General features: G+C 52.2%; 2 protein-coding genes across 2 annotated transcripts in view; both read left to right on the plus strand.

Moving 5' to 3' along the window:
• SHANK3 (SH3 and multiple ankyrin repeat domains 3) overlaps positions 1-3,126 on the plus strand; it is a 45,429-nt gene extending 42,303 nt beyond the window's left edge. The window contains exon 23 of the mRNA XM_040637796.1: positions 2,487-3,126. Coding sequence (XP_040493730.1) covers positions 2,487-3,084 — 598 coding nt within the window. The 3' untranslated portion in view covers positions 3,085-3,126. The remainder of the gene's footprint in view (positions 1-2,486) is intronic.
• A 7,299-nt stretch (positions 3,127-10,425) lies between these two features.
• On the plus strand, positions 10,426-16,019 carry ACR (acrosin). Its single transcript, XM_008702968.2, has 5 exons — positions 10,426-10,550; positions 11,534-11,740; positions 11,964-12,247; positions 14,849-14,994; positions 15,492-16,019. The coding sequence occupies exons 1-5, from the start codon at positions 10,474-10,476 to the stop codon at positions 16,017-16,019; spliced, it is 1,242 nt and encodes a 413-aa protein (XP_008701190.2). The 5' UTR covers positions 10,426-10,473.
• The last annotated feature ends 10,915 nt before the right edge of the window (positions 16,020-26,934 follow it).

Below are 26,934 nucleotides of genomic sequence, written 5' to 3' on the forward strand. Positions count from 1 at the left end.
TTGTCAGTATGCTTCTGTCACACCCGAGGCTCCAGGCACACCCACATGGTTCCACTGAAACTTAGCCCTCGGGGCAGGGCTAGGCAGGATTCCCTCCTGAGATGCAGGGCCTTAGGCAGGGGTCATTGTGTGAAGGCCGTTGTGGGGCTATCCTGGGCACCATTCCCTCAGCATCTTACCCAGCACTGCCCCCCTCTCCCTAGCAATCACCACCACCTGGGCATCCACCCTTTGCCCCCACAACATCCCCTTGGGTATCTTCCCCCTCGCCCTTTACTGCTGCCCTACTTTGCCCCAAACCCCTGGTGGTGCCAGGGAGGACAAGTGTGGTGGGAACAGGGAGGGTTTCTTCTGGTTGGTGCCTGTTCCCTGAGCCCACCCCAGGTGTCCTTAGGAGCCCCTCTCCATTGGGGGTGGGGTGGGGGAAGGCCGGGTCTGGTCTCTTCAAGAGGCTCTGCTGTGGGTCTGAGTGACTGGGAGGAGGCAGCAGGGACAGAGGCTGAGGAGAGAAGCCAGTGGAAGGTGATGGAGGTTGGAAATTGGAACTGAGGTTGTTGGGAGAGACAGACAGAGCTGGATCTCCAGGGAGAGGTTGACCTTGCACAGGTGGGAGAGGAAAAGACAACACCCACATTAAGGGGAGGAAGGCTGCTGAAGGTGCCCTGTGCGATGTGGGACTGACTGGCTCCAATCAGGGTAACAAAGAGGTGGATGGGGGAACCCAGGGGAGGGGCCTTAGCCCAGCTTAGGCAGGGGCAGGGAGAGGGAGGTGGGATGGCAGCTGGAGAGAGGCCGGTCAGAGGGCCGAGAGTGTAAGGGGACACAAAGTGTCACCAAGTGCCAAGTGTCTGCTGAACACTGCTGCACAGCGTTCTAAGTAAGCCGGTGGATGGGCACTGCCCTGATCTGCCCGTCACAAGCTGGGAAGTAGGTCCCACAGGCAGACCAGGAGTCCACCCAGATCGGCCCAAGCCCGGCCTGCAGTTCCCTTTCCCCGGCAGCTCCAGGTTGGCTCCCTCCCATCGCACCTGAGTTTCTCCCCCAGCGGGTGTCTGGCCAGGGAGACCTGTACCTGGCTGCCATACCGTGGTTGTGGCTGTGGGCCGTGCGCCTGCCGTGTGGGCCTGGGCTGCTAACACTCTCTCTCATTGCTCTCTCCCGCTCATCTGCATGTGGCTGCGCTGTCTAGCTGCGCGGTGGTCCCGAGCGCCGGCTGTGTAAGTGAGCATGCCCATCCCATGCCTCTCACTGTCCGTGCGCTGCACCTGGCCACCCTGCTCTCTGCTCTGCTTGGCTTCGGCTTCCGTCCCACTGACAGCCCCCTGCGGCTTCCCCTGGGCACAGCTGGGGCTAAGAACGGAAAGGAGGGGGTGGAATAGGGAGTGGGTTTTCTCTGGAGGTCCTCCCAGGTAGGCCCCCCACTGTGGCCATGCTGGAGAGGGGCTGCAGGTCTGGGGTCCTGTCAGGTGACGTTGGGTAGCGAGGCACCGTGTGTGTGTGTGTGTGTGTGTCTGTGTGTCTGTGTGTGTGTGCGCACGCGCGCACACGGGCTGCTGCGTCTGTCACCAGCAGTCCACTGCCGTTCCTGCCACCTTGCTGCATGTCTGTGACACGTGTGGGTGCTACTGCGGCTGCTGCGTGCTGTCCTGGGCAGGGAGGCCGAGTGTCCTGGGTGTGTCGCTGCCTCACAGCTGTCCTGCACATGCCGCTGCTCTGCGTGGGCACGAATGCTGCCTGGTGTCTGTCTCTGACTCATGGACTTGGTCAGTCTGTGCAGCCACCAGCCTTCATCACGACTCAGCCATCCCTGAAGCCCGCCCAGGTTTCTCTGGGTTTCCTCAGGAGAGCAGAGCTGTGTGTGGGAGTGGTGAGGGGTAGTGCCAGAGTCTTACCCTCCAGGGCATGGGCGGATGGGGCAGTACCCAGAGCCAGTGTCGGAGGCTGTCAGGGGTGGGGCAGTCTTCCCTTTGCCGTGAAAGGCTGCGTTTCCTCTGGTGGGCTGCTCTTGGAGGCCCCATGGAGCGAAGGGGGCCACTGCTTTTACTCTTTATATTCCATTCAGTGTAGTCCCCTTCTCCCCCAACAGGGCCCTGACTCTGACCCTGGGGGCCAAACAAAATGGCCGTGGTAATCCTAGGATCCCACCTTTCTTCCGGTGGCCCTAAGGCTACTCACCCCCAAGCTCTGTCCCCAGCGTCCTCCTGGCTGTCGGCCCCGCTCCCCTCCGCCTGCCCCGCGTCTCCTGGCGCCTGCTCACCTCCAGCCCCAGTACCCAGCCCCAAGCTCCGTCCCCAGCGTCCTGCTGGCCTCTGGGCGAGCTCCCCACCGCCTGCCCCTCTTCTCCTGGCGCCTACCCACCCCCAGCCCCAGTACCCAGCCCCAAGCTCCGTCCCCAGCGTCCTGCTGGCCACCGGGCCCGCTCCCCTCCGCCTGCCCCGCGTCTCCTGGCGCCCCTCACCTGGCCTTGACCCCCTCTCCCTCCGCAGGCTCTTCAGCAGCCTCGGTGAGCTGAGCTCCATCTCAGCGCAGCGCAGCCCCGGGGGCCCGGGCGGCGGGGCCTCCTACCCGGTGCGGCCCGGCGGCCGCTACCCCGTGGCGCGGCGCGCCCCGAGCCCAGTGAAGCCCGCGTCGCTGGAGCGGGTGGAGGGGCTGGGGGCGGGCGCGGGGGGCGCGGGGCGGCCCTTCGGCCTCACGCCTCCCACCATCCTCAAGTCGTCCAGCCTCTCCATCCCGCACGAGCCGAAGGAGGTGCGCTTTGTGGTGCGCAGCGTGAGCGCACGCAGCCGCTCGCCCTCGCCGTCGCCGCTGCCCTCGCCAGCGCCTGGCCCCGGCCCCGGCCCCGGGGCCCCCGGCCCGCGCCGGCCCTTCCAACAAAAGCCGCTGCAGCTCTGGAGCAAGTTCGACGTGGGCGACTGGCTGGAGAGCATCCACTTGGGCGAGCACCGCGACCGCTTCGAGGACCACGAAATCGAGGGCGCGCACCTGCCGGCGCTCACCAAGGACGACTTCGTGGAGCTGGGCGTTACGCGCGTGGGCCACCGCATGAACATCGAGCGCGCGCTCAGGCAGCTGGACGGCAGCTGACGCCCCCTCCCCACGCCCCAGCCGCGCCCTGCCGGCAGGGCCCCCCACCCCCACCCCCGGGCCGCGGGCTCGGCCCGCCCCCCACAACGGCGCCCGGGCCAGGAATGTTGCATGAATCGTCCTGTTTGCTGTTGCTCGGAGACTTGCCCTGTACATTGCTTAGTGCCCTCCCCGGCCGGCGAGTCCCACCCAGCACACGGTCAGGAAGGGCGAGGGCCAGGGAGGCTGGAGCGGGAGAGGGTTGGGGGAGGGGTGCTCCGGCCTGACCATCTCCCACACAGCTCCTGGTGGCTACTCTCCCAGAGGGGGGGACCTAGTCCAGCATGCAAGGTCAGGACACACCTTGGTGACTCGGGGGGAGGGGGGAGACTTGGGGTTCTCGGTTGGGGGCCTAGGAGCCCCCCTGTTTTGCATATTTTAATCCACTCTATATTTGGAACGAGAAAAGGAACAAATATCTCTGTCCTTAACAGCTTCCCTTCCCCTCCCCTCCAGCCCCCCAGTGGTTCCGCTGCTGCTGCCCAGTCTTCCATCTCTGGCCCCTCACTGCCACTGCCACCCCACGTGGGGCGGGGGACGCTCCAGCTGGTCTGGGGTTGGCCAGGGTCCTAGTAGCCCGCCCTGGGGCCCCGGCTCGGCCCTCTCCCCTCGCTGAGCTATAGTGTGCCCCACCGACCCTTCAGGTGCTGCGTGGAGGAGGGGCGGCAGGCAGCGAGTCCTGCTGGGCACTAGCAAGGTCAGGTGGCCTGGGAGACCATTGCCCTGGGGAGGGGCAGAGCCCTGGCGTCCGCCCCCCAGCCAAGTCCCTCACAGGGCCCCTTCCCAGGAGGGGTCTAGCCTCCTCCCCACACTGTTGGGCAACCACAGCAGAGAAGCCTCCCTGCCTCAGACCCCAAAGTCTCCTGTCCCTGCCCTGTGTGTGCGCGCACATGTGCGAGTGTGTGAAACTCTGGGTGCGGCTGAGTGCATCGGAGCCCTGTGTGTGCCTGACTGGAGCGTGTTCCCAAGGGGCCACTCTGGACTAGTGTGGGGGCTTCAGCAGTGTGAACAGGGTGCATGTATGGGTATGTGCCTGTAAAGCACCCCATCTCCACTTCCAAAGAAAGTCAGAGGCACCCTAGGACCTGCTGTTTGCCCAGCCTGTCCTTCCAGAGCCTCCTCTAGCCTGAGCAGGCCTCCTTGGTGAAGCTCTGCTGCTTGGACAGGCTCCCAAGGGCCCTTGGAGGCAGTGCCCTCCCCCCCCAACCTTGGGCTTCTGGGGCGATCATAGAGGACCCCTAGAGTCAGGCCACCGCAAGCCCTGGGGAGAGGCAAAGACCCCAGAGGACACCCCAGCCCCCCTTACTGTGACTCCTCACACTCAGCAATGACCTGTGGGGTGGGGGGCCCTGGGACGTTTTTAAACCTAGGGTTTGGAGTCTGGACTAAGCTCCATCCACGTCACTCACAAGTTTCTGTTTATATTTCTAGCTTTTTTTAATAAAAAAAAAAAAAACAGAAAACTGAAGTTTTCACAGCCCAGGGGCCTGGCACGCCGGTCTGTGCCCGCCTGCCCCGCCCTGGCCCACCGGCCCCATTCCCTGGGCAGAGTCACACCCAGTAACCCCTTCACCAACAGACCAGGTCACACACAGCAGCAGTCACTGTAACAGACTGCCACATACACACTCGGTCTCACACTCACCTGTGGGTTTTTGGTTCCGTTCAATTTGGGTTTTTAACTTTACAGGGTCAGTTCTGCTTCACCCCTCCTTTTGTATGGAGTTCCATCCAGGGGATTTCACCCCTGCTCCAGTCCTGAGGCCTCCTGACCCTGACGTTGTGATACACCCCACAGAGATCTATGTTTCTTATATTATTATTATTGATAATAATTATTATAATATTATGTAATAAATTTATAAGAAATGAAACTTTCTCAGTTGCCTGTTTGAGGAACTCTTAGGAGCACGACCTGCTGTCCCTTCGACAGGTGACACAACCCTTCTCAGCCTTGCCACGAGTACTCAGCCACATGCACTGGTGACTCTCAGATCCTGGTCTCGGACCCGGTGTCCTTGCTGACCTCCGTGTCCACAGGCCAGGGTTCTCACCTCTCTTCCGCATGGCTGCTGCGCCCTGACCGGTGTGGTTCCTGAGCTGGAAACTTCTCTGTCTGCTCATCAGCTCCCTGAGCAGCCGTCCTGGGCTAGAAGCCCAGTTGTCCTCTGTGGCCCCTATTGGCCCCCCCCCCACCCCGTGTCCCTTTGTTTCTGAATTCTGTTGCTCCTGCCTTTGAACCCTCCCTTGTCTGTCCCCGCTGTCCTGCCCCCATGGCTACTGCCTTGTTCAGGCTGTCCTCTCCTCTGAACTGAGTCACGGGAGCAGCCAGCTGCTACCGGCCAATGGTGTGGCAAGTCCGGTGTGGCACTTGGTGGTCCTCTCACAGGAAGGGCACCTCCACGGGTGAGAGGAGGGTTCACAGTGCGGTGAGTGGGTGGGCATTTTCCCTCAGAGTGGGCACAGGAGGGCCAGGGGGAGCCGAGAGAGGGCTGGGGAGGCAGTGACGTGCCAGCAGACACACCAGGCACCAGTCACATGGCGAGGTCTTCGGAGGGGCAGTGCCTGCAGAGCCTGGCTGTACTGGGTCAAGGTGGGTCAAGGTGGGGCGCAGATAGGACACAGTGATAAATGTGGACCTTGACTTGGGTTATTGCTGGGTCAGGGGCGGGGCTACTGGGAGATGTCACCAGGAAAGCATGAAGATCCCAGAGGGAGAAAAGTGTGTGGAAGAGGGATGGACTCCAGTGTGTTCACTGAGAAGGGGTGGGGGGCAGACAGAGGTGCTCTGAGGGAGCAAGTGCAGGTCTGGGGGGCCTGGTAGGGAATGGTGAAGGCCCTGCGAGCCTCGGGTCTTGCGAGGCTTGCGGCTTATCTAGAAAGCCCTGCAGTTTTAAATTTCCAACTTCTTCAGGTTGTTAATTTTCACTTTCCAGTTAGAAATTGTGGTCATCAAACAGAAGAGGAGATGAAGGAGGTCAGGGCGCACGGACCTGGGGGGTAAGTGTAGGGTGGAGCTGGGACCCTGACTTGCTCTGGGCCTGAGCCTGTGCTGGGGGTGGGGGGCTGGTACCCTCTGAGCTGCACGTGGAGCCCTGTGTCGCTCTGGGCCTGGGTCAGAGCTTGGGGTAAGTATAGCTTTTCAACAGAAGGAAGGAAGAGCAAAGGCAGAGGCAACAAGCCTTCCATGGAAACGGCAACACCCACTCTGGCTCCCAAGAGATTTGGGGGAGAAGAGGAATCTTCCCCATGCCTCAGAAGAGGAGGCAGAACGTTCACCACCTGTGAGAGCAGACGTGGCAGAGGAAATCGTAGGTTCAAGGCTGGGGAAGCTGCAGCCCCAAATGCTTTGGGGCAAAGACATTCTCACTCAGGACTAAGGTCTCCTTATGGCCTCAGGATGTCCTTTTGGGGCCCATAAGCAACTCACCAAAACTCTTTCTGGAGTCTGGAGGCCGTAGCCCTAACTCTGCCTCACCCCAGCCACCCCTGCCCGAGGACCTTTGGACACTTGGGCTGGATGGATGGACAAGGTGTCTCCTCTGCAGAGGGCCTTGGTGGAGAGGGGTGGGAGCCTGAAGGGTTAGGGATCAGAGTGAGGAAAGATGGGGTGGGAGTTGGACTGCTCAGGTGGGCAGGGGTAGGGATTCGGAAGTGAGGAGTAGGAAGCAGGCTGGGGTAAGCAGAGGGCATGTGGGAGTGGGGATGGAGGAGGGCAGGGAGGGAGGTGAGGTGGAGGGGAGTGGGGATGGGGAACCCCTCATCCCGCTCCCTGTGCTGGGAGCTTCACCCTGGCCTGAGTCAAGCCCCCGTAGCCGTTGGGACCGCATGCTCTGGCCCCAGGGTCCTAACTGTCTGGTAATTTCCTACCTCTCTCCCTCGTGCTTTGGAACAGAGTGTACAAGTCCCTCTTATTTGAGATGTTTGCTTCTTCCATTAGGTTTAACGACAAAATGAAGCCTGGGTGGGCCATATGTCTATCCCTCAACCCATTCCTGTGGCCACGGGGGCTGGTGCTGTGACCAGCAGCCCCTTCTAGAATCAGAAGTGAGTGTTACACTGTGGAGTCAGACAGAGGCTGTCTTCTAGAATCTAGGCATTGGGTCTTTAACTGTGTTATTGCGTGACCATAAGTGTTTTGAAAAACTAGGTACTACTTTTCATCTTGAAGCTTATAACGTTTTCTTTCTTTTTTAAATTTTTAAAAAAATATTTATTTGAGAGAGAGAGGGAGCGCACAAGCAGGGGGAGTGGCAGCAGAAGGAGAAGCAGGCTCCCCGCTGAGCAGAGAGCCTGATGTGGGGCTTGATCCCAGGACCCTCAGATCATGACCTGAGCCGAAGGCAGACGCTTCACTGACTGAGCTACCCGGGCGCCCTATTTTCATCATATGTTTAAATACTTGCAAAGGTGGTGATTTCTGGAAAATTGTACATATTGGCATCAACATAAATGTTTACATCATCCTGCTAAATGATTCTCAGGAACCTAGATACCATATCAGTTTCGTGTCCATTAAAACCCTGCAGAAACTCCTGAATAGGTGTTTTCTTAAACAGTCAACACGCTAACGATCACATCTTGAATTCCTCTTGCCATTTCTTGAGCTATAACCCAAACCCTTTTTGGTTATTTCGTCAGGCACAATCTGACACTCAGTTACAATATGGGAGGCCTCCCAACACTCGATAGGTGAGTTGCAAGCTGTTAACACTCAGGTTGGTGAACTAGGAATTCTTGAGGTAGAGGAGGAGACACAAAGGCTGCAGAAGAAGAAGAAGAAAGAAAGAAAGAAAGAAAGAAAGAAAGAAAGAAAGAAAGAAAGAAGGAAAAAGAAGAAAGAAGGAAAGAAAGGAAGAAAAGAAAGAAAGGAAGGAAGAAAGAGTGAAAGGGCCTTGGACACTCACATATAGGAGCAGAGCCCTCCTGAAGCAGGTAGGGAGGAGATGTGTTCTGTGACACTCAGGTCTGAGAAGTAAGAAACCGCACACGAGGGCCCTGAAACGTCCACCCTCCTTCCACTGAGGTGAAGAAGAGGGCGCCTTCCTGACATGCCGGTAGCAGCGGTAAAAATCTTGTAACACTCACAAAGGTGATGTGATTGAGGCCAATTACATTCGTGTAGGGGAAATACAACTTGTTGCTTGGCAGGAATGTAAATAAAAATGTCAAAATTCAGGGGAGTTAAATCATCCTGCCTTGTCACTCCCTGCTAAACAAAGATAAGATGTCCTGGCCCAGTGTTAGAAGGTGCAGGAGGGACAGGAAAGTATTCCCCACGCGGAGAAGGCCCTTTGAGACTGGAAGACCAAGCAGACCACTCCACGCCGTCTGCCGAGTTTCATCCCGGGTACCTTACTGACAGGTGCATCGGGCAGAGGACGGTCTATAGCAGCTGCAGAGTGATTTTCCGCAAAATCCAGACCTCAGTCCACAGATTTTAGAGAGCGAGGGGACACGCAGGGCACTGCAGTGAGAGCAAAGGGTTCCCACGCACCTCAGAGGACTTGCTCGCACCTGACAGCTAGCCTGTAGTTAGAGCTGGTGCCACCACCTGCGCCTCGGCAAGGGAACGACCAGGCTCTCTGACAGATTCTTGGGTGGCAAAAACAAGCCTCCCCCCAGCCTGGCCTTGGCAGGCATTTCTAGGTATATGTCAGTCTCCAAGGGGCCTGGAGCACAGAGCCCCAGGAGAGGCCACTGAGCAATACCAACAGAGACGGAGTCAGTATCGTCAGCACCCCTACACCCCATCATAGCAGAAGCAAGATCTTCCGACCAAGCAAGTAGACTTGGGGACACTCACTGAGAGGAGACAAGAGATCTGACAATTGAGTAGAAGAGATGGAAACACCTGACCTGCGGGCAGGGATGATACGACCTTGGCGCATTCAAATAGGGGAGAGGACATCCCTTGGTCACTGAGAGAGAAGAGCCGGAGCCTCCAGACGTAGCGGAAGAGATGAGAGACAAGGTCTCCCGACACTCAGGCGGGGCACAGAAGACCTCCTGACCCTCGAACGGGAGGCAGGAGATTTCATGACCCTCAGGCAGGGGAGCTGAGGCCTCAAGACCCCCAGGAAGGAGACAGAACCCTTTGGACAGTCAGGGAGCGGCGATGAGGATGTCAGACATTTACTGGGTAAAGGGGACCTTGTGATATTCAGGTAGAGAAGAAGGTAGAAGCTCATGACTTTGGGTGGGGGCGGGAGACCTCCCGCCATCTCAGTGTGGCCGAGGACGCCTCAGTGCCCTCATGTAGGCGCCATGGATCTCCTGGCCTTCAGGTAGGGGTAGAAGACCTCTGCGTTCTCAGGTAGGGAAGATGCCACAAAGTGACCCTCGGGTGGTAGAGATGAGGCCTTTGGCCTTGAGATGGAAGAAAAGAGACATCCTCAGATTCAGGAGAAGGAGGCGATGGCCCCTCCTACTCCTCGCCCTCATGTAGGAGACCTGCTGGGTATTCAGGTGAGGGCGACGTGACCTCCTGAAAGTTACGTGAGGTGAGAAAGTACGATGCCCACTTAGAGAAGACAGTAGAAGAAGACTCGTAACACTCAGGAGGGAGCTGTGAGGTGTCCTGACACGCAGGTGGGTGAGGGGCAACCTCTTGACGCTCAGACGGGCTAGTGGAGAACTTACACTCAGGTACAGGAGGAGACAGTGCCCTTCACGCAGGCGGGTGGTGACCTCCTCGCGCTCTTGCAGGAAAGTGAGACTTCGTAACACGCAGGTATGTGAGGTGAGCATTTGTCCCCCTCCCAGAGGTGAGATGCTGTCTCAGCGACACCTCAGGATATTCAGATAACAGTGATGAGCCTTGAGGACAGGAGGCACACCTTGCTGCATGTGGGTTCCTGAGAGGAGACCTGGAGACACTCAGGTGAAAACACCAGGCCCTGCGATACTCAGCAGTGAATAGAAAGGTGGGCTTTGTAGTCCTAAATTACAGAAATTCAAAGCGGCTCTTTGAAAAATGTGCTGATAGTATGTACTTGGAAGAGGGAAAGACCATTTGTCCCATACAGTGTTAAGGACCGATTAATCTGGTGAGCGTGACACCCTGTGACCGCTGACAGGCTGCGCCATCTTGATACAGAGGGACAGAGCTGCCCCTTGACCCATGATTTAGACAGGAACTGTGGTTACAGCTTGCGTGAGGGCAGACCCTGAACTTGCACAAAACTGGACCCTCAGATGGTATGGAATCTTAGAAAGGTAACTGGGAAAGAAGACCCTGGCCTTGGGACAGAGGCCGGGGGCTGGCGGGGAGGTAGCCCTGCTGATTGGCCAGGAAACCACAGAGCTTTGTGAGGTCACTAGGCTTCCAGGCCAAGCCGGGGCAGGAGTATGGTGGAGATGCTGCCAACTGCCGTTCTGCTGGTCTTGGCAGTGTCTGTGGTTGCCAAAGATAACGCCACGTGTGAGTAAGTGTCAGGGACACCTCTGTGGGGGGTGGGGGTGGAAAGAATGTCTTCTGAATAGCAAGCCCCACCCAGACTCCCTCTGTCCAGGGTGAGGGAGGAGGCCAAGCTCCGGCCTTAGGAGTTCCCTGGGTCTCACAGGTGTGACCCACATCCCCAACTCAGACCATCCTTGCTCCCAGCTTCATTAGCCCAGAGCCCCCAGGGCTGACCCCTGTGCCCCTGTGCCTCCCATAGCACAGACACTGGGGCCCTTTCCTCAGTCAGAGCCTGGCCTCACTGCCTCCAGAACAGCAAGGCCTAAGTTTTAGAAGCTTCTTTCTTCCCACAGATACTGAGGTGCCCCCACCTGTGGCTGACCCCAAAGATCCCAGGGTATTGTCATGGCATTCTTCTGGGATCCCCCCTTCACCTTAGACTCCGACAGCCCCTAAGATACCCCCCAAACTACTGTGGCCTCCCCCCAGCTCCCAGAACCTCCACCCCTGGACTCCCCCTCCTCCCCACACCTGGGGTCACTGGACCTGCCTTGGTTACGCTCCCTCCTCCTGACGCCATCCCCCTACCCTGCAGCCCCAAGACCCCTGTGGCTGTTCCCTGAGTTTCCCACCCAGAATTGAATCTAAAGACCTCAAGACACTACACCTGTCTATCTCCACCTCTAGCCCTCCCTCTGCCTAGGGTTCTCCCATATTTCTAGGGCCCTTGTCAATGTCCTGCTTCCCATTGTCCCCGTCTTTCCCCACCTTGTGGCTATACCCACAAGACCCCAGAAATCATACTCCTCAAAACCATGTCCTGGGGCCTGCAGCTTCCGGCCTCGCCAGTGCCCCAACAGCGCCTCTCTGCAGCGGCTCCCCTGTGGCCTGCCGCACTCCCAGCTGCCCCACACTGCCCAACCCCCAGCCCTGCCTGCCCCACCCGTGCAGGTGCGAGGACAGGCTGTGCCTCTTCTTGGTTTGAGCTGTGCCCCGGTCTCTCCTCAGTGGCCCCTGTGGGTTACGGTTCAGGCAGAACCCACAGGGGAGTGGCCGGATCGTCGGAGGGCAGGATGCAACGATCGGGGCCTGGCCCTGGATGGTCAGCCTGCAAGTTTTCACTTCCCACAATAACCGAAGGTATCATGCATGCGGAGGCACCTTGCTGAACTCCCACTGGCTGCTTACTGCAGCACACTGCTTTGTCTCCAAAAAGTACGTGTGGGTGCTCGCGGGGGGAGGTCTTCAGAAAGGCCCTTCCCAGAAAGGGACATTCTCCAGGGCTCTCTGGGCACATCTCGGGGCCTTGTGGCAACCAGACCGGCAGTGGGTGGGCCCAGACCCTTGCTGGGGGAGGGCTCTGAGGGTCATGGTCCCCAGAGGTTTCTTTCCAGCCAGTCCTTTCTGAGGAGGACCTGGCTTGCCTCTGTGCCCACAGAAAAGTATACGACTGGAGACTGATTTTTGGAGCAAGGGAAATTGTGTATGGGAATGATAAGCCTGCGAAGCCACCTCAACAGGAGAGATATGTCGAGAAAATCATCATGCACGAGAAATACGTCCCCAGCTTAGAGCACAACGACATCGCCCTCGTAAAGATCACCCCTCCCGTTCCCTGCGGGCAGTTCATCGGGACGGGCTGCCTGCCCCAGTTCAGGGCGGGCCCGCCTAGAGTTCCCCAGGCCTGCTGGGTGGCTGGCTGGGGATTCTTGAAAGAGAAAGGTGAGTTCGGGAAGGGCTCTCACAGGGGTGGGGGCACTGCGGGTCATTCCTTCGGTGGTCTCTGAAGTGAGGGGGTCATATGTGGTGCCTCGAGGTGATGTCCACCAGAGTGCTGGACACTGTCCCCGTTTATAGCGGGAGAAGCCGGCAGCCGAGTCCCCTGTCCACGGCCTCACCACTGATGGCTTGTGGGGTTGCCTGAGGGAAGGGTGCATACAGGCACGGGAGAACCCGGGCAGTTTTAGAATGGGGTCTGGGCCGTGTCTGTATCTGGGGCCTGGAGCTCCGGTTGTTACCTTCTGGAAATGGGGGATTGTCTCCTGAAATGGCACTTGGAGAAGAGCTCTAGATGGGGTTTTGGGGCTGAGGGCCAGCTCCTCCCCTCTCTGGACTCCATTTCCCCGTCTGTAAGTGGAAGGGCCACGTCCCGTGGTCTCTGAACTCTGAGACCCCAGAGCCCAGCCCTCCTGACCTCCGTGAACCTCTGCCCCCCACCCTTGGTGGTCACAATGCCAGGACACACCCTCCCCATCTGAGTGACTTCGTTTTCTCTGGACGTGGGGAGAGGTTTCTTTGCCGGTCAGCGGTGGGCAGCACAGGTTTGACACGTCGGTTAGGCCTTTCAGCTTCCCACAGGTGACCTCATGGACTTTTCACCCCGTCACACTGGGGATGTGATGAGAGACTGAAAGTTTTTCTGTCCCTTCATAATGGAAAACTGAGGGTTCCTAATTCAAGGCACTTCAGTCATTTGGGGTTCAAAACTCAGCCTTTTCTGATGACATAACCTGGGTAGTTTCAGGATGCTTCCTGTAACTCTTCTTCCCTCTCTCAAGGCTGGCCTCCCCTCTCTGATGGGGCAGCTTCTCCTCCCGGGCACCCCTGTTTTCGCTGGCCTCTGCTGGCCCTTCCCTCCCTGGCCTGGGGTGTCCACCTCTGTCTGGCGATTGATGTCCATGGCTCTGCCTCGGCCTCTAGAACATTATTCTTCTCCAGTCCCCCAGCCTACCCTGCTCTGCCCACCCACCCGAACATGTGTGCAGTGTCCCGGGGTAGTCCCCAGGGGGCTGATCTCAGGGTCCCCGTCTACAAACCCACCCCTACCGCCACCTGTGCTACCCTATCGCTCAGAAGGGTTATCGGCTCCCAGCTACACCCTGGACATCACACAAGGCCTCTCTTGTTCTAGAACCCTCTTCAACTTAATGGGATTTCTAGCATCTTCTGGTGAATACACCCCTCACCGCTAAGGCCAAGTCTTAAAGAAATCCCCAGCCTCCAAACTTCTGTGACATTCCTTCAGACCTCCCTTTTCCTACCCCCTCCTTGAGCCCATATGCTTCAGGGGTAGTCCTCCTTCTTTTCTGTTGAACTTTCAAGTTCTTGCGGACTTTTAAACATTTGTCATTCAAAGCCAAGGTGTTGGGATTGAGAAAACCCTGTTCTCTTCCAGGTCATCTGGCTCTTACGTAAATCTAAAAGGTCACCATAAACGACCAGGCTTGTTGTGGCAGTAATTTCAGTGTCACCCCTGCCTTGGGGGCAGTGCAAGTATAAAACTAACCCTCTGCTTGGTGGCACGAAAAACTGAGCTGAAGGGGCTGGAGACAGAGTGGAAGCGGCACGTGCGCACAGTCAGCTGTTTACTGGGTCCCTGCTGTGTGCCTAGCTCCGCCCACTTTGCTCCGCTTGGTTCTGGCCCTGGCCTCCCTAACCTCTCCACCGGGATACAGGTGGTGTCAGACCTACCCACCAGCTGCGGCTGGGCTGTGGGCGCTGCTGTGGTGGGGGGGTGGGGGGGGTGGGGAGGCCACTTGACGGAGGGGGTCGCTGCCCCTGTAGCAGGCACCAGGTTGGCTGATGGAGGCTCAGCCTGGGCTGTGCCTTTCTCAACCCAAAGGTCATGACGGACCGCCTGGGGCCGTAAAGGAAGCTGTCCCTTGCCTTCAGCTTGTTCCAACCACCACCCGTGCCCCTGGCGGTCTGTGCGTGTGGGGGCAATCCTGCAGCTCCTCCTTTTCTGTAATTTCAGGATGGATGGGAGGCACATGGGGAGGGACTCATCTGCCCAGTCCCAGCAGGTCCTGTCCAGAGCTGAGCGGAGGGGTCCTAATGGGGGGGGGGGAAGCAGGGAGGGGGACTTACAGCCTTACTCTGGGGGAGTGAAGTGAGTGTATGGAGGAAAACCTTGGTCCGAGCCCAAGCTGTACCATGTCCCTACCTGAATGTTTGGGCAAGTGCTGCTCCAAGCTCTTGGTTGGAGGAAAGGCCAGTCACAGTGCTGGACACAGGAGGTCGCTGTGGGGTGTCGGTGGGGTGACCCATCCTGGCTGTAACTGAAAAATCGTCTGGCATCAACACACACTCCTTCAGCTGCGTGTGCTCACCCTCCATGCACCGCCCCTCCTCTCCACCTGCTTATTCGTCCCTCCACCCTCCACCCTTCAGAAGTACCCAAGGAGAGGCGGGGGCAGTGACTTTCACGGATTTTAGGGTTAATTGGAGCATTTCAGGGTGACGGGGGTTCCGTGGTGGGAGGAGGCAGGGCTTTCCCGGCACGGGTCTTCTGTGATCGCCGACCCCTGAGCTGCCCGGCTGTAGCCTACAGGATCGCGCCGACACTGCAGGAGGCACGTGTGAACCTCATCGACCTTGACTTGTGTAACTCCACCCAGTGGTACAATGGCCGCATTCGTTCAACCAATGCGTGTGCAGGGTACCCTGAAGGCAAGATCGACACCTGCCAGGTAACTTCCCTTCGGGTGCCCCGTTCCCTGCCGACACCTGTTTTGAATCCCTGAACTCCACTACCTCCGGGGCCCTGCTTCAGTGAGCCTTTCCCTGGTCCCATCTTGTCGCAGTCACCACACTGAGAGCTTTGTCCACCGTCACACAGGGATCGCCCCACCCAAGCACCACCCCCGAGGAGAATGCTTACCTCTCCTCCCCAGAATACAGAGCCTTCACGTCCGCTTGTACACACATGCCCATGCATGCATAAAGCCTCATACGTGGACACACGGTGGCTTATCTTCCCTCCTCACTGCGAAGAGACCCATGACAATCCGTACCCTTCTCACACCCACTGGAAGCTTTGATGCCAACTCAGTTTACCACCACCACTTGTGCTCATGGCAGCAAGAAGCCATGTGCTTGCAGAAACTGTCCTTCCAGAGTCTATGGCCCTTCTGGGCAGGGGAAAAGTGGCTCAGACAGAGAGTGACTTCTGTGTCCTTCTGGGCAGGGGGACAGCGGCGGGCCTCTCATGTGCAGAGACAACGTGGCAAACACCTATGTGGTCGTGGGAATCACAAGCTGGGGGGTAGGCTGTGCCCGAGCTAAGCGCCCCGGAGTCTACACGGCCACCTGGCCCTATCTGAACTGGATTGCTTCCAAGATCGGTTCTAATGCCTTGCACATGGCTCAACTGCCCACCCCTCCCCGTCCGACTTCTCAAGCACCCCCGGCTAGACCCCCCTCTGCCCGCCCTTCCGCTCGCCCTCCTTGGTACTTCCAACGCCCTCCTCGACCACCTCCCCCCAGCCCCCCTGCATCTCGACCTCGACCCAAACCCCCTGCCCCACCCCCACCCCCACCTCCACCCCCACCCCCACCCGCACCCCCACCTATCACTAAACCTCCCCAAGTACTTTCTTTTGCCAAGCGACTACAGCAACTCATAGAGATCTTGAAGGGGAAGACCTTTTCTAGCGCAAAGGGGTATTACGAAATGGAGACCACAGATCTCCCAGAACTGACCGCCGTCTCCTGATCCCACCCCCTCCCAACAGACCCAGTGAGCCCTTCACTCCCCAGAAAACAAAGATGAAATAAATAACTATAACTATAAATATATATAAAAATATATATCCATGAAGAGATGCTTTCTGGACTTCTTCCTACCTGCCCTCCTTAACTCAATCCAACCCCCCCCCCCAGCAAATCTGTCCTCTCTCTGTCACTCTCCAACAAGGTGGAATTGCTTGTATGTCAATGGCAGTTGTGGTTTCTTAAATCTTGATTTTTGAAGTTGGAACAAGGTGATGTGGGGCGGCAGGCCAGGTATGGTCTGGACCTCACACTCAGTCTCTGCATATTAAATTAATGGGGGTGGGCCCTGGAAGCACTCCTGTGAGGTGAGCTGACTCAGAAGGAGTGGTGTGGGTCTGAGTCCATTGGAAGAATGACCCCAGTTTGAAGTTGTGTAGCGTGGCCATCTCATGCTCAGTCCACGTGGCCGACCCCAGGCAGGAGTCTGCCCTCATCCAGAACTGCTCATGGCGATTTGTGAATTCCTAAGAGATCTCGATGGGCTCAGGTCAACTGCCCACTCTGGTCAGGGCATAGGTCAAGCTTAAATGCTGGCGTAGCCACTTGAGGATTAAAGATGGCAGGCCCCGGAAAGAAGCCCCTGGGCTCCTGGCTGCGCTGTTGTGCAGCAAGCAACAGTTTTCATACCCGGTCACCTGGTCACTGTGTGAGCGTGTTTCAAGGGCAAGATGGTCCTATGTTCTGGTTGCAAAGACAGATGGCAGAGGGGGCAGGACCATGAGGGAGGAACGCTGGTTGAGGAAGACCAAGGACCCTGCCCTTTTCCTGCTGGGGCTGCTCCAGGGACTGATGAAGCGGCCAGGAGTCTTTATTTTCGGGATTTGTCAGTCTGTCTGGTTTCAAACAACCCCGCAGCTTTATCCCTCATTAGCTATGTGGCCTTGGGAATATGGCCAGAGGGTTGTGTGACAATGAAATTAGGACAGATGGGAAGCTTTCAGAGCAGAGCATGACATGCTTATAGATGTGGGCTCTAATTTAGAGCCAGTTGCTGATGAGATGCTGGGTAACCTGATGCTTACACAGGGGCACTTGAGTGAACACCGTCTGTGCACTTATGACCCTTGGAAAGCTTAGGCTACCTAGGAGGGCTTGCAAATTGACCTGGGTGGCCCATAGCTCTGTAGTGTAGCAACATTTGATTAAATTAAAAAACAAATTTTATCTGCCTTGGCTAAGAGTTGTCATGTCCATGATTCTTTTTGTTGGCTTTGGTCTGTCTCTTCTAAAGCCAGTTTCTTAATCTCCCTACTGGGTATATAAGCTTTGTGCCCTGGTGTCAGACACCAGTTATCGTCTAAACACTGAACAAAACTCAGTGTCAGTCACAGAGCGAGACAGAAACCAAGCCATAGGCCACATGGTCCAAAGAGCAGAAACAGTCATGGCAGTAGGTCAGGACCTGCCCTCACCCTTCCTGGGCTGTCCTGAACCCCGAGCTTGCAGGTGGGAATGGAGGGGCAAGGTGTGCTCACGCTAGGGAGTAGGGGTGGGTGTGGAGGGTTTGGGGCAAACTTGGAGGAGCTATAGCACCAGTGGTTTCCTTCCACCTACAGGTCATCCCTCCTCGTCAGAGCTTCCCAGGATCCAGAACGGATTCTCCTGGCGCACTCTCCTTTCACCTGCCCAAATCCTTGTCCTTAGTTTTTCCCTTCTCTCCTCCTTGGGCCTGTCATCTGTAGCTGACACTTGGGTCCCCTTCCTGGAGAGACAGGGCTTATGCTCAGGGAACACTGATGGGAGGCCATGGATTGGGTAGAGCCTACAAAATCTGAGTGATGGCTTCTTGTGTGTCTTCTGGAAACTTTCCATGCCCATGAATATATTTATGTATAATACCCTTCTTATTCATTCACTGTTCATACAACTCTGACTTCCTTTTTCATTTAGCAAATTAGAGATGTTTTCATATTAGCCCACATTATTATGTTGTGCAGTAGGGGTACTTACGAGATGTAGTGCCACATTGCCTTCCTGGGAGGAGATATCTGGGCCTGCTTTAGCTTTCCCTCAATGTACCCATTTCCCTCACATATAAGCCAATACCGGTTTATATCAAAATCACTTATTTTAGCAAAACTAATAGATGTTCTAATTTTCATTTTAAAAATTATGAACGAAGTTGTTGGCAAGTGAAGTGAGACTCTCTGATCTGCCTTCATATGCTTGCGGATGTTCTAACCTTGAAGATGGCTTAGAGGTCCTGGAGCAGACACACACGGACACAGGAAGAACGGGGGAAATGGACAGGCTGTGCAATGAGCCAGCACCAAGGGGCATGCGGGCAACTGAGGGATATGTTCACTCTTTCCTTGTGGGATGGTTTAGGCAAATGATGAGTATTCTTTTAAAAAACAGAATCTGTAATGAATTCTATTGCTAGGAACAGTAACAAAATGATTTGACAGTCGTAAGCCTGCGCACGTGGTAAAACCCTGGTTCCTGAGCATTTGGGAATAATAGACCTACGATGTACGTAGGCACAAGTCCTAATTGTGAATTTGATCAATATAAGAAATCCTTTGGAAAAAAGATTTATTTATTTATTTATTTATTTGAGAGAGAGCGAGAGAGATAGCGAGAGAGAGCCTGAGCAGAGAAAGGAGGCAGAGGGAGAGGGAGAAGCAGGCTCCCTGCTGAGCAGGGAGCCCGTTGCAGGACTCGATCACAGGACCCTGGGATCATGAGCTGAGCCGAAGGCAGATGCCCAACCGACTGAGCCACCCAGGTGCCCCCAATATAAGAAATCTTATATTTGCAAGGAAAAAACTGATCTCGATGAATATAATTTTAGTACATTTTAAATGGAAGTGGAAAAAATGGAGGTAGTTCCTCTTTAATGTGTAGAAAAGTGATCAAGAAACAGAAATTAGCCTAATGGAGTTTTCTACAGAAACTATGTTCTTGGTAAAGAATCATCAGTGACCTGCTTCTGGTCACTATGGCTGGGCCTGTGTACCTCTCTTGGGTAAGTACTCAAATAGGGGAATGGCTGGGTTATATGGCAGGTGTAAGTTCTGACATATGAATGCACCCAGGAAACCAGCACCACAGTCACTATAGTGACCTGTCCATCACTCCGAAGGCTTCCTCGTGGCGTTCTGTCTTCCCTCCAGCCCCTCCCCCCCGGCCCCAGCTACTTCTGCTGTTTCCTTCCCTGTGCATTCGTTTGCATTTTAAAATTTTTAAATAAATGCAATGATACAGCAAGTGCTTTTTTTTTGTTCTAGCTTCTTTCACGCAGCATAATCATTTATCCCTGTGGCAGTGTGTTCCAACCTTGCGGACTGGACAGTCCTTGTGTCTAGTCCTCGTCACCACCGAGCAGCCCACTGCGTGACTGCAGCACGGTCCATTCCTGGTGACCAGGTGATGGGCTTGTGGCGGGCTGCAGTTCTAGGCTCTTAGAAATAAAGCAGCTATGAGCATTTGTACACACGTCTTTGTGTGGACATATGCCTTCGTTTTTCCTGGGTAAATGCCTACATGCAGGATCATACGGTAGGTGTATGGTGAGCACGTTTAAAAACTGCCGAAATGTGTTTTCAAGGTGGTTTCGGCACCCTACACCCCCATCAGCGGGACCTGAGAGTTCCAGTTCTTCCAGCTCCTTGCCAACACTTGGTGTGCTCAGTCTTTTTGATTTAATTTTTTAAAAAAATTTAAAGATTTTATTTATTTATGAGGGAGAGAGACCAAGCCCAAGCGAGCATGAGCAGAGGCAGAGGAAGAGGCGGGCTCCATGCTGAGCAGGGAGTCCTACACGGGACTTGATCTCAGGACCCCAGGATCATGACCTGAGCTGAAGACAGATGCTTAACCGACTGAGCCATCCAGGCGCCCCAAATTTTAGCCATTCTTATAGGTGTGTAGTGATATGTCATGCGTGGGGTTCTTATCCACAAGTGTAGTTTATAGACACATTTAAAGCATTCTAAATGAATAGGGTTAAGATTTATCATGAGGTAATAGGGCAGTAACTTTTGGCAGTAGCAAAATACGGGAGGCCACCGAGGGAAAGGAGGAGGCAGAGAGAAAAGCACAGAATTAAATTCAAACAGAATTAGGATTTTTCAAGCATCACAAACACCGATGGAAAACATCTGAAAGACATGCCGGTCGCAACGGTCATAGAACAATTTCTCCAGTAAGCTAGGTCTATCCTGTATGAAGATTTCTAAAGTACCCGAACTTCAGAGCTTCCTGTCTGCTGAGGTTACTACACCCAAATAGAAACACTTTATATTTAAAACAAAATCCTCAGGGTGCATGGCTGGCTCAGTCAGGAGAGTGCGTTGTGTGACTCTTGATCTTGGGGTCCTGAGTTCAAGCCCCATGCTGCCGTGTAGAGCTTACTTTTTAAAAAGATACTAACCCCCCCCCCCCCGCAAATTAGCACAAGCCAACAACTTGCCCACAGTCAGTTTATCCTGCACTTTTAGGGTGATGAAAGGTTTGCCCTTCACGAGAAGCACCCTGTGCCATCGTACTGACCTTCACATGGTTCATTTATTTCCAGCGTATGCTTTGATCTTGCCCCACTAATTCTTTCCTACTCCCCAAAGCTCTGGAAAATCCCAGTTTTGATCTGCACGCTCAGTGAGAATTCATGTCCACGACAGGTTCGCAAAGAAGAAGAGAGACAACGCAGAGCGCAGGGGTGGGACCTACCAGCCAGCACTTGCCTCTCTCCTGGCTGCCTTGAGCGATCACCAAATTGACCTTGTTAGGCAACTGTGTGCCGCTTTGCCGAATTCATGCCAAATATCACGCTCAGACAGATTCAGGGGTGTGGCTAGGGTCGAATGATTCTTCCAATAAAAGAAAAGAAAGGAGAGACATGTCTTCCGTAGGATAAGAACTGCCAGGACTTACTCTCCTGTATATCATGTTGCAATCACCACGTTGCACCACGAGGCCTTTTATCCAGCCCCCAACCCCTTTAAAACCTGCGAATGTTTCTTCAAAATGAAACCCTTCTGTAAGTGCAGTTGGCTTCACGTTTTTGGAAGAGACTGAGGTGGCTGACACGTACACAGCCTTCACATCAGCATTTCTGGATTCATTTTTCTTCCTGCAGTCAAATACCCATCCCCTAACAAAGCTGCTGGCGTGACAGCGTTCCGGTGGCCAGTGTCCTGAAGTCCGCCATGGCCATCAGGGTCTGTGGCTAGCACTATCTGGGCGTTTCTTCCTCTGCCAGTCTCAGAAAGTTCCAGCACGGAATCTCCTTCTTCAGGCTTTGGGCATTTCACCGTAGACGATTTGCTCTTCTGTTTGGGGATTGTTCTGTGGCTTAGTTAAAAGGATACAATCCAGGAAGAGCCAGTTGGAAGAGATGAATGGGGCGATGTATGTGGGGGATGGCCGTGGAGCTTCGCCCTCTCCCAGGACCCCACCTCCCAGCACTGCTGTGAGCTCACCAGCCTGGAAGTCGTGAGTTTTCCGTGTGCATTTCCCTGCAGGCTAGTGATGTGAAGCGTATTTTCATGTGCTGACTGCCATTTACACATCTTCTCTGGTGGTCTGTTCAAACCTTTTGCCTTTTTAAAATTTTTCATTGTCTTTTTTTTTTTAGAGTTTTGAGAGTTCTTTTTATATACTGAACATAAGTCCTCTATCAGATATATGCTTTGTAAATATTTTCTCCCAGTCTGTGGCTTTTTAAATTCTCTAAATAGTGTCTTTTTCAGAATGGAAGTTTTTTTTTTTTTAATTAAAGATTTTATTTATTTATTTGACAGAGAGAGACAGCCAGCGAGAGAGGGAACACAGGCAGGGGGAGTGGGAGAGAGGAAGAAGCAGGCTCCCAGCGGAGGAGCCCGATGTGGGGCTCGATCCCACAACGCCAGGATCACGCCCTGAGCCGAAGGCAGACGCTTAGCGACTGAGCCACCCAGGTGCCCCTGTCCTACAATTTTTAATTGAAGTACCGTTGACACAACGTTACGTTAGTTTCAGGTGTACAGCTTAGCGATTCGACAAGTCTCTATGTTATGCTCATCACAAGTGTAGCTGCCACCTGTCACCATACAATACTATCACAATACCACTGACTGTGTTCCCTACGCTGTACCTTTCATCCCATGACTTATGTAACCCATAACTGGAACCCTGTATCTCCCACTCCTCTTCACTCATTCTGCCCATCCCCCCACGCCCACCCCTCTGGCAACCATCAGTTTGTTCTCTGTATTTATGGGTCTATGTTTCTCTTTTGGTTTGTTTTGTTGTTCAGATTCCACATATAAGTGACATCATGTGGTATTTGTCTTTCTCTGACTTATTTCACTTAGCACAACACCCTCGAGGTCCATCCACGTTGTCACAAATGTCCAACTCTCATTACTTTTCACGGCTCAGTAATATTCCGTTGTGTTTATACACCACATCTTTATCCATTCGTCAGTCAGTGGGCACTTGTGGTGCTTCCATATCTTGGCTATTGTAAATACCTTGCAATAAACATAGGGGTGCATATATCTTTTTGTTTTCTTCAGGTAAATACCCAGTAGTGGAATTACTGGATCATATGTTACTTCTGATTTTTTGAGGAAAGTCTATACTGCTTTCCACGGTATACCAATTTACATTCTTACCAACAGTGCACAAGGGTTCCCTTTTCTCCACATCCTCGCCAAAACTTGTTATTTCTTGTCTTTCTGATTTTAGCTATTCAGACAGGTGTAAGGTGATATCTTATTATGGGGGTTTTGATTTGCATTTCCCTGGTCATTAGTGATGTTGAGCATCTTTTCATGTGTCTGGGTACCATCTCAAGCAGGCTTTTTATAGATTCCTTTAGGTTTCTACATAGAAAAGCAAGTCATCTGTGAATAAGATATATGTATGTATGTATATTCCAAACTGGATGCCTGCCTGCCTTCTTCCTCCCTCCTTTCCTTCCTGCTTTATTGCACTGGCCAGACCTTCAGAACAATGTTGACTGCAGGGTTGAGAGTGGAATACTTGTCTTGTTTCTGATCTGAAGGGCATATAATTAAGCCTTTCATCATTAAGTACGATGTTAATAGTAAGGTTAACTGTTGAGCATGATTTTTATTCACAGATACCTTTTATTAGGTTGAGGATGTTCCCTTCTACACCTGCTTTGCTAAGAAATTTTTATTTATCTTTTCAATATCAAGAATGAATGTTGGATTTTATCAGAAACTTTTTCTGCATCTATTGAAATGGTCATATAGCTTTTCTGTTTTACTTTGTTAATCTGGTGAATTATACTGACTTCTTTCTTAAAATGAACTTTTATTTCAGAATAATTTTAGATTTACAGAAAAGTTGCAAAGTAGTATGGAGTTCCCAGATGCCCTTCACCCAGTTTCAGGTTCCCCTGTCATTAACATCTTACATTACCACAGTATGTAGGTCAAAATTAAGAAATCAACACTTGTACATTATTATTAGCCAAACTCCAGACTTCATTTCTATTTTTCCAGTTTTTCCATTACTGTCGTCTTCCCGCTCCAAGCTCCGATCCAGGGCGCCATATTGCTTCCGTGTGTCAGGTCCCATTAGGCTCTTGCACTCTGCGACAGTTGCTCAGTGTTGCTTTGCTTTATATGGCCTTGACAGTTTTGAGGAACACCAGTTACATGTTTTGTAGAATGTCTCTCAATTTGAATTGTCTTATGTTTTTCTCAGGATTGTTGGGATTATGAGTTTTTGAAAGAATCCCATAGAGATGAAGTACCCTTCTCCTCTCTCCTTTGGGGGAGTCCATGATGTACATGTGACATCAGTGGTGAAGTAACCCTTGGTCACTTGGGCAGGGTAGTGTTTTCCAGGTTTCTTCACTGTTCTCTTTCCATCCTTTATTCTTTGAAATCGAGTTGCTCTGTTTAGCCCACCCTTGGGGGTGGCGTCGATGAAGCGTCAGCTCCCGCAAGGTGTGGTATCTACATTTATTACTTAGAATTCTTCTGGGGCGCCTGGGTGGTGCAGTTCGTTGGGCGTCCGACTCTTGGTTTGGGCTCAGGTCGTGATTTCAGGGTCGTGGGATCGAGCCCCTCATCAGGCTCTGTGCTCAGAGTGGAGCCTGCTTGAGGATTCTCTCCCTCTGCCCCTCCCACTTGCATGCTCGCTCTCTAAAATAAATAAATCTTAAAAAAAATTAGAATTCTTCTGTAGGGAATATTTGCCTCTTTCCCCTTTTTATTATTTTCACAGTATAGACTCACATATATTTATTTTATACTTTGGACTATAACCCAATACTGTATTATTTAATTTGCTGGTTACATTGTTCTAGCTTTGGCCATTGGGGGTGCTTTCCCATGGTTACTGTGTCTGTTTCATGTGACCCCATCATTTTATTTTTTGAATATATCTTTACTTTCATATTACAAGATGCTCCAGGCTTATCTTGTATTTTCCCTGACTCAGTCCTGGTAACAGTCATTTCTCTAAGATGACCTAGTTCCTTTAATTGGAGAATATTAATTGGAAACCAAGATCTAGAAACAAGGCATGCTTGTTGCTACTGAGACGTCATTGCTTTTAGGCCCTCTGAGCTAGGTAAGACAAAACTAGGTAATGTAGGCATGTATCCTAACCCCCATGTACATGCATACCTGCTATTGATTCTGTATCCATTTGCATATATGTTAAACAGGAGTTCATACTGCTGTTTCCAACTCAAATCTGGTACCACAGCGTTCATTTTATCCTTCACTTCTTGTTTATACCGAATAATTTTTGAACGTTTAACTCTTTTTTTTTAAAGATTTTATTTATTGATTTGACAGAGAGAGCACAAGCAGGGGGAGCGGGAGAGGGAGAAGCAGGCTCCCCACTGAGCAGGGAGCCCGATGTGGGGCTCGATCCCACGACCTTGGGATCATGACTTGAGCCGAAGGCAGATGCTTAACCAACTGAGCCACCCAGGCACCCCAATTTTTGAATGTTTAATAAACATTGCATTCCTGGAATAAACTCCACTATGATTATAGTGTATTATCCTTTTTATATATTATTGGATTTCATTTGCTAAAATTAAAAATAAATAATGCAACTTCTTTGTGTTAATCTCATTATCAGGATAATGCTGGCTACATAAAATAAGTTGGGAAGTGTGTTCCATGCTTCAGCTTTTGGGAAGAGTTAGTGTAAAATTAATATTATTTCTTCCTTGCATGGTAGACTGTGCCAGTAAAGCTATCTGGACCTGGAGTCCACTTTGTGGAAGAGCGTGGAATTGGGAATTCAATTTCTTTAATAGGTGTTTAGTAGGCAGTCTGGGCCATCTGTCTTCTTGAATGAGCTTTGGTAGGTTTTACCTTTCAAAGAATTTATCCCTTTCATCTAGCTAGTCAGATTTACAGGCACGAGATTGTTCAGTTTTCCCTTATTACCCTTCTAATGGCTGCCTCTCTGCTGCATTTGTACTGATGTCATCTTTCTAATTCCCGATATTGGTAATTTTTAGTCTTTCCTCCTCCCCCCGCCCCTCCCCGCCTTGGTTAGTCTGACTAGACTAAAGTCATCTGTACTGATCTTAAAGAACCAGCTTTGGTTTCATTAACTTTCTCTATTTGTTTGTCTTGTTTTCTATTTCATTGATTTCTTCTCTAATCTGTTATTTCTTTTCTTCTACTTTGGTCTTAACTCATTCTTTTTCCAGTTTCTTAAAGTGGAAGCTGAGGCCATTGATTCGAAATCTTCTTTTTCTTCTAATATAGGTATTTAACACTATAAATTTCTCCCTAAGTATCACTCTAGTGACATCCCACATTTTATACATTTTTAGTTAGTTCAAAATACTTCCTAATTTCCCTTTTGATTTCATATTTGATGCATGAATTATTCAGAAGCATGTCATTTAGTTACCAGATAGCTGGGAATATTTGTTATTGAGTTATAATTTAATTCCATATTATGGTCAGACTACATATTTTGAATAGCTTGATTCATTTTAAACTTTCCGAGACTTCCTTTATGGCCTAGGATGTAGTCTATCTTCATAAATGTTCTGGGTGTACCTGAAAAAGAGGTATGTTGTTCTGTTTTTGGTGGAATAGTCTATAAATGTCAATTAGTTCAGGACAGTTGACAGTGTTCACATTTTCTATATCTTTACTGATCTTCTATACATTTGTTCTATGAATTATTGAGAAAGGTTACTGAAATCTCTGAATAGAATTGTAAATTTGTCTACTTCTTGTAGACCATATACATTTCAACAGTTACATTGATAAAATAATTCACATACCATACAGTTTACCTAAACTGTATAATTCAACGCCTTTCAGTAGATTCACAGAGTTCTGCAACGATCACCACAATCAATTTTAGAACATTCTTATTCCCCTAAATTCCTCTAAATCCTACACCTCTTAGCTGCTAGGAAGGCAGCTATGCTCACCATTATACCACTGATGCTCCCTTAGCTCCTGGGCATGTAAAATAGCGCATTCCCTCTGGAAATGGTTTGTCAGTTCCTCAAATAATTAAACGTAGAATTACCATATTACCCAGGAATGTCACTCCTAGGTACATATCCAGAAGAAAACAGGGACCCAAAGACACTTGGACACCAGTGTTCGTAGCAGCACTATTCGCAATGGCCAGAAAGTGGAAACCACCCAGGTGTTCATCAACAGATGAGTGAATAAACATGCTGTCTATACATACAATGGAATATTATTCAGCCATGAAAAGGAACGGAGTTCTGATACAATGTACCATATGAATGATCCTTGAAAATATTTTAAGTGAAATGGGCCAGATACAAAAAGACAAATATTGTATGATTCCACTTACATGAGGTTATCTAGAATAGGAAATTTATAGTGACAGAAAGTAGAATAGAGGTTACCAGTGCCCAGAGGAGGGCAGAA

Source organism: Ursus maritimus, unplaced genomic scaffold (genome assembly GCF_017311325.1).
Source record: "Ursus maritimus isolate PB19 unplaced genomic scaffold, ASM1731132v1 scaffold_21, whole genome shotgun sequence".
Lineage (NCBI taxonomy): Eukaryota > Metazoa > Chordata > Mammalia > Carnivora > Ursidae > Ursus > Ursus maritimus.

What these genes read in the sequence shown, in the direction of transcription:
- ACR (XM_008702968.2), top strand. Translation starts at nt 10,474, where the DNA reads ATGGTGGAGATGCTGCCAACTGCCGTTCTGCTGGTCTTGGCAGTGTCT. An exon ending in AAAGATAACGCCACGTGTGA is followed by an intron (nt 10,551 to 11,533) that starts GTAAGTGTCAGG and finishes GTCTCTCCTCAG; the next exon opens with TGGCCCCTGTGGGTTACGGT. An exon ending in GGGATTCTTGAAAGAGAAAG is followed by an intron (nt 12,248 to 14,848) that starts GTGAGTTCGGGA and finishes GCCCGGCTGTAG; the next exon opens with CCTACAGGATCGCGCCGACA.